The 13,518-nt window shown below is 39.5% G+C and overlaps 4 protein-coding genes across 8 annotated transcripts; 3 read left to right on the forward strand and 1 right to left on the reverse strand.

Moving 5' to 3' along the window:
• Positions 1 to 1,177: 1,177 nt before the first annotated feature.
• On the reverse strand, positions 1,178 to 5,497 carry LOC6583069 (deformed epidermal autoregulatory factor 1). Of its 2 annotated transcripts, none has more exons than XM_032731816.2 (4): positions 5,030 to 5,497; positions 3,475 to 4,240; positions 2,286 to 2,923; positions 1,178 to 2,218 (listed from the first exon to the last, which is right to left on the reverse strand). In XM_032731816.2, the coding sequence occupies exons 1-4, from the start codon at positions 5,159 to 5,161 to the stop codon at positions 2,048 to 2,050; spliced, it is 1,707 nt and encodes a 568-aa protein (XP_032587707.1). In that variant the 5' UTR covers positions 5,162 to 5,497; the 3' UTR covers positions 1,178 to 2,047. The 2 variants fall into 2 exon arrangements, with proteins under 2 accessions (XP_032587707.1, XP_002008748.1); XM_002008712.4 differs by having other exon boundaries at positions 3,484 to 4,240; positions 5,030 to 5,496.
• A 221-nt stretch (positions 5,498 to 5,718) lies between these two features.
• LOC6583070 (acidic fibroblast growth factor intracellular-binding protein) lies at positions 5,719 to 7,446 on the forward strand. Of its 3 annotated transcripts, none has more exons than XM_044009451.1 (8): positions 5,719 to 5,896; positions 5,960 to 6,038; positions 6,108 to 6,422; positions 6,490 to 6,597; positions 6,658 to 6,790; positions 6,849 to 6,949; positions 7,011 to 7,265; positions 7,324 to 7,446. In XM_044009451.1, the coding sequence occupies exons 2-8, from the start codon at positions 6,019 to 6,021 to the stop codon at positions 7,400 to 7,402; spliced, it is 1,011 nt and encodes a 336-aa protein (XP_043865386.1). In that variant the 5' UTR covers positions 5,719 to 5,896; positions 5,960 to 6,018; the 3' UTR covers positions 7,403 to 7,446. The 3 variants fall into 3 exon arrangements, with proteins under 3 accessions (XP_043865386.1, XP_002008749.2, XP_043865387.1); XM_002008713.4 differs by having other exon boundaries at positions 5,723 to 5,896; positions 6,104 to 6,422; XM_044009452.1 differs by lacking the exons at positions 5,719 to 5,896; positions 5,960 to 6,038; positions 6,108 to 6,422 and having other exon boundaries at positions 6,506 to 6,601.
• A 148-nt stretch (positions 7,447 to 7,594) lies between these two features.
• On the forward strand, positions 7,595 to 9,580 carry LOC6583071 (protein cycle). 2 transcript variants are annotated; one of them, XM_002008714.4, is made up of 5 exons: positions 7,595 to 7,768; positions 7,999 to 8,073; positions 8,137 to 8,585; positions 8,638 to 9,064; positions 9,128 to 9,580. In XM_002008714.4, the coding sequence occupies exons 1-5, from the start codon at positions 7,755 to 7,757 to the stop codon at positions 9,387 to 9,389; spliced, it is 1,227 nt and encodes a 408-aa protein (XP_002008750.1). In that variant the 5' UTR covers positions 7,595 to 7,754; the 3' UTR covers positions 9,390 to 9,580. The 2 variants fall into 2 exon arrangements, with proteins under 2 accessions (XP_002008750.1, XP_015018212.1); XM_015162726.3 differs by lacking the exon at positions 7,595 to 7,768 and adding an exon at positions 7,872 to 7,918.
• Positions 9,581 to 9,974: 394 nt separating this feature from the next.
• On the forward strand, positions 9,975 to 13,100 carry LOC6583072 (probable cytochrome P450 305a1). The gene is made up of 2 exons (XM_002008715.4): positions 9,975 to 10,159; positions 11,542 to 13,100. The coding sequence occupies exons 1-2, from the start codon at positions 10,066 to 10,068 to the stop codon at positions 12,972 to 12,974; spliced, it is 1,527 nt and encodes a 508-aa protein (XP_002008751.1). The 5' UTR covers positions 9,975 to 10,065; the 3' UTR covers positions 12,975 to 13,100.
• Positions 13,101 to 13,518: the final 418 nt, after the last annotated feature.

Genomic DNA, 13,518 nt, shown 5'->3' on the forward strand with positions numbered 1-13,518 from the left:
TACCTATAAATAAATAAAGCGAGTAAACAAGTTTTAAGAAATTATTTTTGGTAATAGACTATAATAATAAGCATATTAATAATATGTAATGCAAAATGCAATAATAAATGAAACATGTGCATAATATTGACTAACAACTAAATTATATAAATGTGTTTTTAATTATATATAAAAGGGGAAATTTCCGAACGATAAGCGGGGGAGCTGTCTAAATTGTCATACAAATATTTAATTAATTATGCAAATAATTATTTGGTAGATAATTGCCAATTGCTGAGTGGGGAGCTACAGCAACCCAGAACTCCGAATAACGTTGCTAGAGAACGCTGTCCTAAGCGTGATGAAATGAAATTTCACCACGGAACTGCACTGTGAAGGGAGACGGGTGAGTTGAGCTGTCAGATTAAATTGCCACAAAATTCAAACAAAAATCAAAGTGAAATCAATTCATCAAAGCCAAACAATTATACTGGCGTTCTACAAGTGCGATCCAAAAAGTATGCTATGTTACAAGACTGGCTGGGCATTTGCGTACATGGACGGTCCTGAAATAACATTAATGATTTACTTACCTGTCAATACAGTAAAAGCACAAAAATGAAAAGAACAAAAATAATTTCGACAAAAAGTAAGGATTGTACATTTAAATGTAAGTATATATATTTCTTTCTTTTCTTATCTTTCATCTCTTTTGATATTTCGCACTCTCTAACTGCTGGTTCTGTTGTATTGGTGTTGAGTGTTTGCGTGTTTCTTGTGGTTGTAATTTGGAAAGAATAAACCGTTACAGACATCTGAAAAGATTTCAAAAAAACCACGAATCGGCGTAGAATCATCGCACTGTAACTGATATTTGCTAAATAGCCATAGAAGTTCTTGTTCGTGGGTGTACTCGTTGTATGTGTGCGTGTGTGAACCGGAATATATAGCTAGTTGTTTAAAGATATATATATATAATATATATACTACATACATAAGTATATATGAATGTGTTTGCATATGAACTACAGACTACTAGAAATTGTTACAGCTTCTTAGGGAGGGGGGAAGGGGACTCAATAAACTTTACAAAGGAGTTCGGGACAAAGTACTGCAACGACACAGAAATTTTTACACGTAACTATGTAATTAGTTAATAATTAAATGTTCATCTCGATTAAATGTAAATGTTTGTAGGTTTTGTTTGGTTTTTCTTCACATCGTTTCGTTTTTATTTTTATTTTATTTTTCTTTTGTTTTGTTTTGAAATCTTTATTGGATGCTTGTAACGACGGGCAGTAGATCCATAAAATTATAATCGTAAAATGTTAAAAGTTTAACTATGTGCTTAGTGTCTAATGAAAAATGTATACATAGACGAATATGTATTGTATTTCCTCTTATTCTCTCGATTTTGGTTGATTCTTATTATTTGTTTTATTTCTTAATTTTTTTCTTACTTTTATACTTTCGTTTTATGCAAAAAGTTGTCAAGCAGAGAAGGGAATGAGGGGATTTGTTTCGAGGGATTTTGTTTTTTGATTTTAATTAATTAATTTATTTTTATTTTTTTGTGGGACCTTTGTTAGTTATGCTATGCGCTTTGCAACTATTTATTAATTTAATTTAAATTGAATTACATGGTAAAGTTTTTCGGATTTTGTTGCGTTATCTCAAATTGTAGCTAAACTTTCCCATTTATGCTATGCTAAGTTGTCCATTATGGACGCTCGCTTTGATTTACGCTTGCTACAAATTTTCGGATTACTTTTTCTTTCCTTCTTTTTTGGATTTTTTTTTTGTTTTCGTTTTTTTTTTCTTTTCTACGGTCGATAGTAAAATGTATATATAAATATATATACATATATATATTTATATAGTTATATATACTTTAAGAATTACATTATAATAGGACATAAGTCTAATGGGAGGGCTTGCTAAGGATATTGGGAGAGGGGTCTCGTCTACTGGTTGGACAAGGAATTTGTTTTATCTGATTGGGATAGGAGCCTTGCATAATCATATATTAATTAGTAGTAAAATTTGTATTTACAATTCGTTACGTTGCTTAGGACTGATCATCGATCAATAACATGACCTGTTGCGTTGTCGTTTGTGGATTCCTTGCGCACTCCACCTGATGAGCATTCCAATCCTTACGCTGGCAAAACTCCGAGCAATACGGCGTCTTTCGACACAGCGAGCACTCGGCTAGCGCTTCCCGGTTGCAGTTGGCGCACTATAAAAAGTACAAATATTAAATAGTAAATAGGGCTTTATATAAGCTGGGATTTATTTGAGTCTACCTTCTTTGCCGATATGATCTCGTTGCCATGCAATGAGCCCGATATGTTGGGATCATCGATGTCTGTGTGGACCTGGACACGCATCGCTGAGACCGCTGCATCGCGCTCCTTTTGCAGAACCTCGATCCGTCGCTCGTAGTTCTGCTTAATGTCGTTGAGCAGGCGTTTGAAATCGTTAGTTGCCTTGACCATGGTGCAGTAGACGTGCTCGATGTTCTTCATCGATTGACTACCATCCAGTACGGCAATTGAGCCCGTATCGTTGATGTTAACCACAAACGTTTCGCGCTCATATGGATTGCCCATTTGCGTTTGGTCAACCAACTCGGTGGAGGTATCTAAACTGTCATTGAGCGCCGCCCATGGTTCATCCTTGGACGTTATGTTGTCTTCCGCTAAGAACATGTTGTTATCATCCACAACACTGGTGGCGGTTGCTTGCGTTGGGTCCATATTGTTGCTGATGTTGTTGTTGATGCTGCTGCCACTTGTATTGTTGTTGTTAGTGTTGCTAGTGTTGTTATTATTATTGTTGCTATGTGTATTGCGTTTGCGTTTGGGCCCAGGCTCCACATCCAATTCGGTTTGATTCCGCTTTCGTCGCTTATACGGTGTGAATAGACGTACAGGACCAGAAGCTACAAAGATCAGAGGAATATATCATTAAATCGAGTGCATGCGACAGGATTGCCTTGGGTGAAAATGATATCGATTACATATCAGATTCAATGAGGTTTACTATTTTTAACTACTACATTTTCAGGCTGAGTTAATAGAAGTTTAAATTGATTTTATTCTGCAATTTGTAGAGGAATGTTTTAGCTTTTAACTAAATTCATGTAGGAGAGTTTCACTTAGACAAATTGAGAATATTATTATTGATTATCGCTTCATGGGATTGTTGTGATGTTTTACAGAACCCACATTGTATAGCTTTAAAATGTATAGCCTTCAACTTGGGGTCTAAATTCCTGCTAAACAGATATGTCAATTCCTAATTCGATCCCTATTTGCAATATAGCAAAACTTGTTTTGATGGACTTGTCGAAGCACATACATATAAAATGATAAGAATCTCGTGCCTCGAGCAGATGGCATTTCGAGTGAAATGTTTTTAAAGTTTATTTTGGAAAACTTAAATGGGGCTTGCGGTTATTTATAGATGTTGTTTTGAAGTAGCTTCTCTCACCTGACTCACCTGCTTCGTCGTCACAGCAGACTGTGCAACTGCAGTTGGTTGCATGTGGCGTTAGAGTGCCCTCATCAATGAGGGACTGCAACGATTTACCACAGTATTTGATGGACCGTTTCCAATCCTTGCTCGAGCCACGACCACAGACGTGTTCGAATTCACTGGGCGTATGCCACTTGTCTTTATATTTGACACAGCGTCCTCGTCCTCCAGAGCCCAGTTTGCTGCGATATAGTTCGGCGGAAGTCGTTTTACAGCGTATCGGGAAGACCTCCATGTGCTGTGTACTGGATGTTGTTTCCGCCCAGCCGGTGGAGCCAGTTGTGTTCCCAGCACCACCGCCAGCAGCATGCTCCAGTGTGTTCATGCTGTCATGGCTATTATTGCTACCAGAGCCATCGTGATTCAGTCCAATGGTATTTGTGGCGGTGGTGTTTGTGTTGCCGGCGTTACTACTAACGCTCGTCTGTGTTTGCTGCTGCTGCTGCTGCTGCTGTATGACAATCGTTTTTAGGTCAGCGCCCATGCTGACCGTGCTGCTGGACAGGTAACCATTGTTGTCGACGCACAGCACCGGTTTAAAGTGCGGCAGCTGATCGGGCGTAATCACATTATAGGCTGTTCCAGTTATCATCGAACCGATTGGCAATGATACGGGCACTGATACAACACCGCCACCGCCACTCGCACCGCCGTTGTTGCCGCCGCCGCTGCCGCTGTTGTCGTTTGAGGAGGATGTGACCATGCGAACTTTCGTATCCAACTGCATTACCATAGCGCACATTACAGAGTCACAAAGAGTTGCAACGATTATACGTTGTTGTTGTTGTTGTTATTGTTGTTGGCGTCACATTAACACATTAGCAACAATTTGAGCGTTAATTGAATTTTATTTATGTTTCAGTTATAATTTATTTGGAATTTAACATGGAAGAAATCAAAGAAAATTTCGTTTGTGTAAGTAAACAACACAGCATGGAAAAATGAAAATCGGTATACACAACAATTTGCGCCACACACAAATTCTGACGTTGTTGGAGTTGGCTATGATGGTGGTGGTGGTAAAGGTGGTGGTGGTGGTGTTGGTGGCGGGCTCTTGCTCTAGCTTTGGCTCTGGCTCTGGCACTGGCTCTGAGACTCGAACTGTCACTGTGGGCCGTGTAGGGCGCAAGCCCCGCGCGCATTTTTGTTGCGCCGCCTCCGCCTGCCCTCTTTTGCAAACCTCCTCAACTGTACGCCGCTCGCCCCCACCAAACCCCCTCTTGTCTAACACTCACACACACACACCACTTGTTTTATAGACACACATTCACATGTACTCACACAAGCATTTGCACATCCCCACACAAACACTCACAGACATACACACACACACACATACATGTGTATACATATTTAACAGTAGGCAGCGCGTTCTACAACTGCGCGTTGGCTGCGCGGGCATCCAACGAAACGAAGACACGAAGGAACCATTTAACGAGCAAACACACGAGCCAACGAACCACCCTTGCCGCCAACGCCAATTTGAGTCGGTTTTTGTGTGTTGATTTACCTGATGATGATGGTGATTCTCTAATGTGACCTCTTCTTTCACAACATCGCGCACGTCGTCGGTTAATGCGGCCAAATCTTTCACTTCACGTATTCTGCTCAGATGCAGCTCAGTTGAGGAATCCTGTTCCATTCTGCACCACAACAACACGATAAAACAAATGCACTCTTCTTCTGCTTCTATTAGTTTCCGTTTTCTGTTTGTTGGATATGAATGTGAAGTTGTTCATCGAATTGTTGCAATTGCAATTGGGCTACGACAACTACGAAGTCTGTTGTCGTTGCTATTGTTTTTGTTGTTTTGATTATTGTTGCGTTTGCGGCTGCTTTGCGCGCACACCATTCACATTGACTGTGTATTGTGCACGTTGTTTTTGGTTATTTACAATAATTTTTATATGTTGCAATTTACATTTTTACATTTCTTAAAAGTTGATATCCGCAGCGATATAAGAAACATAACGATGTATCGATATAATCGATATCTTATTTTCTTCTCATTCGATAGCTATTCGATGGATCTATATTTAGTATATCGAAAATGTTTATTTACAAAGTATATTTTTAATTAGTTAAATAACTTACATTACCAATTCTATTATCTAAGCCATAAATATTGTGTTTATTTTAAGTACTGTAAACTATTACTTTTGAAATCGACTTGCAGGGCATGCGCTTCAACCTATTTATTAATCGAATATCTTGATTTGACTGCAAGATGTGGATCACACGTTGAACTAAAAAATACTTGCAATAAACAAATGGTTCATGTTTTTTAAGACACAGTTCGCTCTTTTAACTCTGCGAATATGTCAATCGAACTAATTAGGAGTGCTTCGATAATTCTTTGATAATAATAACAAACATGGTAAGTTTAATGTTTTCAACCAAATGATTTTATGTTGAAATATGTTTGACATTTCATTTGTAGGCAGATGTAGATGTTTTTATAAGCAACTATACACTAGTGGATCCCGAAATTTATCAATTATGGATCGAAGGATTTTCCTGTATGTCGTGAATTATGTTCACATTCTGCCTTAAATTAATGCTTTGCATGTTTTTCATTCCAAAGCTAGCGAGGCGGTTTGCTACTTAAAGCAAAAAGGATTTGGCCACTCAATGGGTGCGCCAATTGATTTGATAGCTTCAGATGTTTTGGATCATTATAGGACCTATTCACTGATTGAACTGTATTTGCATGCGCCCTCCAAATTAATGGAGCAATCCTGTTTCCAACTAGAGCACCATACACGCGATCTAATTATCGAGAAATATTACTCGATTGATGATGTGGTGGCTCGTGAAATATTGGGTAAAAAATTGACATCCCGCTATCGCAAGGATCTTGACGAAGTTGGCGATAAAACGTGCGTTAAGCTGAAATCATGTCGGTATGTAATTTGAGATGAATTCAAATGTGTTTATTTAAAATATAAAATACTATTCGTCTACGTGCAGTCGTCAATTTGATAATGTAAAACGCATTTTTCGTACTGTGGAGGAGATGCCTGGCACGTTGACCAACAATATAATGCAGCATTTCTTTATATCCAATGACTTGGCCAAGTAAGTAGAATATATAAATATATTTTGTACCTAATTGATTTGTATTTTTCTAAATCTTAGAAAATATGCCTGCATTGTATTTCTGGCTTGCCTTCGGTTTGAGACATCCAAAAAGAAATTGCAATATTTAACTTTCAGCGATTTGCTCACCTGCTCACACTCTATCATGATATATTGGACCTATACATATCAAGTAAAGAACATTGATTGAAAATTATAAATTAATTCTTTAAAGCTTGATATTTACTTAGCACACTGGACCCGAATATTATGATACCGAAATGGATAAAGAATTTCTGCTAGATTTACGTGAACTGCGTTGTTTACTAGACAAAGAAAAGGAAATTAAGCAGTACGTTACTGAAATTGTAATTTGATTCTTTTTATTAAAAATTTTTTCATTTACTTTACAGTTTGGTTTGTATGCGCCTAAAGCCTGTATTGCTGGAACGCGCCTTCAACGAGTTGGATAATAATTTTCGGTCATATTGGCGTGCGCTAATCACCATAGCGTGTAATCTGCATCGAAATCGTGAGCTGCGCGACTTATTTGTCGATCTCTGCGAAAGACTTGTGGAGCCTTGGCGACAAAATGGTTGGAATCGTGAGCAAGTGAACAAATTTCTGGCCTCAATAACACAAAGCGTTCTAGATTTGGAAATATCTAGGTGAGTTGCGGAATATATGCATTAATATACATATATAATTAACGATCCATTATTATAGGGACCAGGAAACGCGTTGTCTTTGGGATCGCTATATGCAAGTCATAACCATATGTTTAGATAGAATGTATCACGTTTAAAGAAAAATGTTTTGTTTTGTTTATGACAATGTTTTTTTTACAATTAATTTATTATTAGGCTGAAAAGAATTAAAAATATTTATTGTAAACTAATATGAATCGTATGTTCTAAAAAGCTCTTTTTGCTGCAAGTGCATTTAGCCTGCTATGCAGCTATGCGGAGAGTTGCCAGATAGGCAGAAAAGCTTAAGCCTTCGGAAAAGCTTGCATTTGTCAAACTGCAAATTCTTGCCAATTGTTCGCTACGGTTTCTTACAATTGTTTGTAAACAAAAATAATTATTAATAAATTGCATTTGATTTGAAAGTCATAAATTAGAAAAGCAAATTTGCAACACTTCGACAGCAAAGTCATGCAAGAGATAAGGTAAGTTCTAATTGCGAATTTAATGTACGAATTTTTACGTAGTTCTAAGTGCTCACTGACAGCCAGACACACACACACAACCACACAGATACACACACGCACACACACTCTCGTTCGCATGCGTTTTACATGTGTTTTCCAGAAGGGGATGTGAGTGCCGCAAGCAACAGTTGCCTCATTTAATTTAATGGGGTTGGTTTTTCTTATTATTATTTTTTTTCTTCTTACAGTGAAAATTTGGATGAACTGGAGGATGACACATACGATGATGAGAAATCAGCGCGCACCTCAGATGAAAATCGCAAGTAGGACAAATGACATGCCCCTTAAATGAGACTATATTAATATGATTTGTATTTCCCTTTTAGGCAAAATCACAGTGAAATTGAGAAGCGGCGACGCGATAAGATGAATACATATATTAACGAGTTGTCCTCAATGATACCCATGTGCTTTGCCATGCAGCGGAAGCTAGACAAGTTGACAGTGCTCCGTATGGCTGTGCAGCATTTGAGAGGCATACGAGGCAGCCTGCATCCGTATAATGGGGGCGACTATAGACCCAGTTTCCTGTCGGATCAGGAGTTAAAGATGATCATATTGCAAGCCTCGGAGGGTTTTCTGTTTGTTGTGGGTTGTGATCGCGGACGCATTCTCTATGTGTCGGAGTCTGTCTCGACTGTGTTGAATTGCACCCAGGCAGATCTGCTGGGTCAGAGCTGGTTCGATGTCCTGCACCCGAAGGATATTGGCAAGGTGAAGGAGCAGCTGTCCTCACTTGAGCAGTGTCCACGCGAGCGACTGATCGATGCCAAAAGTGAGTATTTACTTAAGTAATTTCAAGATCTAAATAAATTTCTTTTGCTTAGCTATGCTGCCCGTCAAGACGGATGTGCCACAGAGCTTGTGTCGCCTGTGTCCGGGAGCTCGCCGTTCCTTCTTTTGTCGCATGAAACTGCGTGCCGCCAACAATCAGATCAAGGAGGAGTCCGACACATCTTCCAGTTCGCGCAGCTCCACCAAACGCAAATCGAAGCTTAGTATGGACCACAAATATCAGGTAATACAGTGCACGGGCTACTTGAAATCCTGGATGCCCATTAAGGATGAGGATCAGGATGGCGACAATGATGACCAAACAACGAATCTCTCCTGTCTCGTGGCCATTGGACGCATACCAACCAACGTACTCAATTCGAGTGTGCCCTCCTCCCTGGACAACCATCCCAACATTCGGCATGTGCTCTTCATCTCACGTCACTCTGCGGAGGGCAAGTTCCTATTCATTGATCAACGGTAAGTCCTTATTTAATTTGAGTAAGGTATATTTATATACGTCTGATCTCTGGCTCTTTGCAGTGCTACGCTGGTAATTGGCTTCCTGCCGCAGGAAATATTGGGCACCAGCTTCTACGAGTACTTTCACAACGATGACATTTCCGCTCTGGTGGAATCCCATAAGATGGTTATGCAGGTGCAGGAGACTGTTACCACGCAAGTTTATCGTTTCCGCTGCAAGGACAATGGCTACATACAGCTGCAGAGTGAATGGCGCGCTTTCAAGAATCCCTGGACAAATGACATTGACTATATCATTGCAAAGAATTCTGTATTCCTATAGCATATGGCCATGCCCGATGGGAAGAAATCCAACTAAATAAAATCTGGAATGGGAAAGTGGTATTGGAGTTTCCGTGAGCCATTTATTGGTACCAGTTGTTTCCACTTACTATTGATGTAAATTGTTGTTTGCTTTTTCAAAATAGGTGGATTTCCGATTTAAACAAAATAAATATATTTTTTTCCGAGAAATATTTGTTTTCTTTTTTTAAAGTCAAATGAATACCTTAAGTATTTAAGAATCCAAATTAATTTTTGTTAAATTAGCAGATTATTTTGACAGAAATAATTAGAAACTACAATTTTAGTTTTATAAATTACTTCTCACCCTAAGAGCTAATTAAACTTATTGTATCGGCTCTCTTCACATTGCAGAGAGTATCGAAAAAGAGCAGAATTTAATATAACTATAGTTATCAAATGATTATTACTGTTCCTTTATCATGTTTATGTGTTCAATCAATGAGCCCACATTCATGCAAAAGCCGGCGTCTACGGTCGGGCGTGTACGTGTGTATGTGTGCTTGCATGTGTGAGTCTCTCTCGAAGCTCTTTCGTGCTCGAGTGCGCATATCCAATTGGCTTTACTTTTAGTTGGCATACAGCGTGCAACGTGTGTAGACGTATTGTGACTGCTGTGCCCTCCAATCAGACTTTTGTTCGCAGATATCGTCAAGATGAGTGCTTTAATATTTCTGGTTACCATTCTAATTGGATTTGTCATATACTCTCTGTTAAATTCAATAAGACGTCCTCACAATTTTCCGCCGGGTAAGTTTTATAAAAACAAACAAAAATAATTAGTTGGAAAGACGATGTAACTTTAATTCTTTGGACACACATTCACAATTCACACATCTGAAAATCAGTTTCAAATGTTTATTGCATTTCAAGGCTGCAAACGACGGTTAATTAATTTAAATAGTTTAGCTTAATTAGATTCTTAATAAATACAACTTTTTGCAAGTTTAAAAACGTGCAGGTCAGCAAATCTTTGTACTCATATAATGTGCAGAACCGTAGTGTTTTTTTTACTTCTGAAGCATGGAATTTTGTTGTTTATAGAGGAGTTTATCTAGTATCAAATTTGTTGATGCTTTTTTGCAATAAGAACCCAATGACCACAAATTCGCAATTGAGAACGGCTTTGCAAGTCCAACTGGACTTTCAATTGGACTCACAAAATGGGCAACTAGAACAACTTTGGCAGCCCACAGCCCACATCAAACGCAAAGGCGGCGGTGACGACGACGACGACGGCGACACGCGTCTGGCATTTCAAATAGTTTTCATTGATAAAATGGTCACACAACTATTGCTGACACCTCAGTCTAACATTTTGAGTGGGGTGTCTTGTCATATAACTAATTTACATATGCATTTTCCAAGCCCAAATTCATCTACTTATGCAACCATAAAGGGAAAAACGTATTATATTTGAATTAATAATTAGGCATCGAACTCTACATGGACTTTTTTGTATGCAATGTGCATATGTATATGAATTGCATTAATTAAAGCACAATGAGTAATGCATATAGTTATTCTTTAAAAGTCCTTCTACTTCTCTGCAGGAGTTAACCATGTGCCATACACAACACATAACAACTTAATAGCTTGATAAGGCGTAAACTTAGGGAGAATATTATTTCAGTTTTCGATTTTTTTTTTTTTTTGCTACTGAGTTGATTAACAGATTTACGATAGTGCCAAATAGTTTTACGATAAGATTAAGATAAAGCTCTTTGTAAATTCGGAATCGAATCATCAATTTTTTATTTGCTCACGAAATTAAGTAATCATTCGATCAACCATTGATTGCCAATTACTCTTATTAGTTTCTTAAAATCAAAGTTTATAGCGAGCTAGCGACGTATGCCTATCTATGTATGTGTATGTATGAGCATAATATTCTCCTAGGATACCAATGTGTATAAGAGAGACAGAATGAATAGCAAAGGGCAGCGGCCATACATGCTCTTCTTTTACTAGCTCTATCATCACATACTCGCTCTCTTTCACTCTCACTATCTTGCATGTGTGCAAGAAAAGTAAAGAGAATTGATTTATTAAGAGAGAGCATAATTTTAGATTATTGCTTTAAAAAAATTTTTAGATCGGCATTAATTTAAATAACTTACTTTGCTTTTTAGGACCTGGTTTCTTGCCCTGGCTGGGCAATACGCTGCAGTTCCGCAGGGAGGCTCGAGCAGCTGGTGGTCAGCACATACTATTTGAGCAGTGGGCGAAGCGCTATCAGAGCCCGCTCATCGGGCTAAAGTTGGGACAGGACTATGTGGTCGTGGCGCTGGGGCATGAGCTGGTGCGTGAAGTGCAGCTGCAGGAGGTGTTCGAGGGTAGACCGGACAACTTCTTTCTGCGCCTGCGCACCATGGGCACACGTAAGGGCATCACGTGCACGGATGGGCAACTGTGGTACGAGCATCGCAACTTTGCCATGAAACAGATGCGCCATGTTGGCTATGGCCGCAGCCAAATGGAACAGCAAATAGAGCATGAGGCAGAGGAGCTGATGCAGCAACTCGCACGGACTGAGGCGGCGCCTATAGAGCCCGTCAATTGGTTGGCTCAAAGTGTGCTCAATGTACTCTGGTGCCTGATTGCTGGCGAGAGAATCAGTAGAAATGAGGATGGCACACTGCGTCGCTTGCTTGAACTGATGAATCGCCGATCCAAGCTGTTCGATATCTGCGGTGGTCTATTGACGCAGTTTCCCTGGCTGCGTCATGTTGCGCCCAACTACACGGGCTACAATCTGATCCGGCAGCTGAACACAGAGCTGCATGGCTTCTTCATGGAATCCATCAAGGAGCACAGGCAACGAATAGAGGAATGCAAGAAGCGTGGGGAGCAGCCACCCGAGAGTGATCTCATCTTTGCCTATCTGCAGGAGATGAACAGCCAGCGCCAGGACACCGATAGCTTTAATGAGACGCAGCTGGTTATGACAATACTTGACTTTTTTATTGCCGGCTCACAGACAACCAGCAATACGATCAACTTGGCTTTGATGGTGCTGGCGATGCGCAAGGATCTGCAGGATCAGCTGTACGATGAAGTAGCTGCAAATTTGCACTCTGCTGACAGCAAAACGGACTCCTTTCCACATCTCAGTCGGCGCGAATCTTTCTACTACATGGAAGCTTTCATCATGGAAGTGCAGCGCTTCTTTCACATTACCCCCATAACAGGGCCGAGACGTGCGCTCTGGAACACCAAGCTCGGTGGCTTCGACATACCCAGGAATGCCACGATACTCATTAGCTTGCGTTCAGTGCATCTCGATGAGCAGCATTGGAGTGACCCACACGAGTTTCGACCGCAGCGTTTCATAGATGCAGATGGCAAGTGTTGCAAGGACGAATATTTTATGCCTTTCGGACTAGGTAGACGCCGTTGCTTAGGTGATGCCTTGGCACGTGCCTGCATTTTTTCTTTTCTTGTGCGGATCGTGCAGCAATTCCGTGTTGTCCTTCCAGAAGGCGAAACACCATCATTAATCTTGCAACCTGGCATTACACTTACTCCCAAGCCGTACAAAGTGCAGTTTGTGAAGCGCAATTGAACTCATTTAGCTGGAGAAATGATTAACATATTTCATATGGATATATAATTTTATTTAGATATATAAAAACGTTGTATTAAAATAAAAGCAATATGATAAATAGCTTTTTGGAGCTTTTGAACTATGCGCCCAGTTTAACAGCCCTGCTTTACAGTTTCCATCGATAGTTTCGATATCTACATTTCGATAGCTCACTTTTTAAATCTGTTCAAATAGCAGCGCGACATGTGAAAGACATATTTATCATTCCGATGCTGGATATAGTCTACTAATCTATAGCATCGTATTTAAAATAATGTATTTATTATTATTTCATACTCCGCAGTGATTTTGCCAAAATTACAACATCTATTTATTACCTTTCCATCGAACTTGAGCACGACTTAAGAGCCAACTTACTAGCTAACCAACTACCCTCTGGCTCAATAGCATTACCAGCTACTTTATTTTGAAGACTTCTTCCCATATAAATAAAGACTTCTTTCTCCTCTGCGCTTGCTTTCGTGGGAGATTAGGCATCGATTAAATTATTATACTCAGAAAC

The sequence above is a fragment of the Drosophila mojavensis genome, unplaced genomic scaffold, assembly GCF_018153725.1.
Source record: "Drosophila mojavensis isolate 15081-1352.22 unplaced genomic scaffold, ASM1815372v1 contig_74, whole genome shotgun sequence".
NCBI classification, from domain to species: Eukaryota; Metazoa; Arthropoda; class Insecta; order Diptera; family Drosophilidae; genus Drosophila; species Drosophila mojavensis.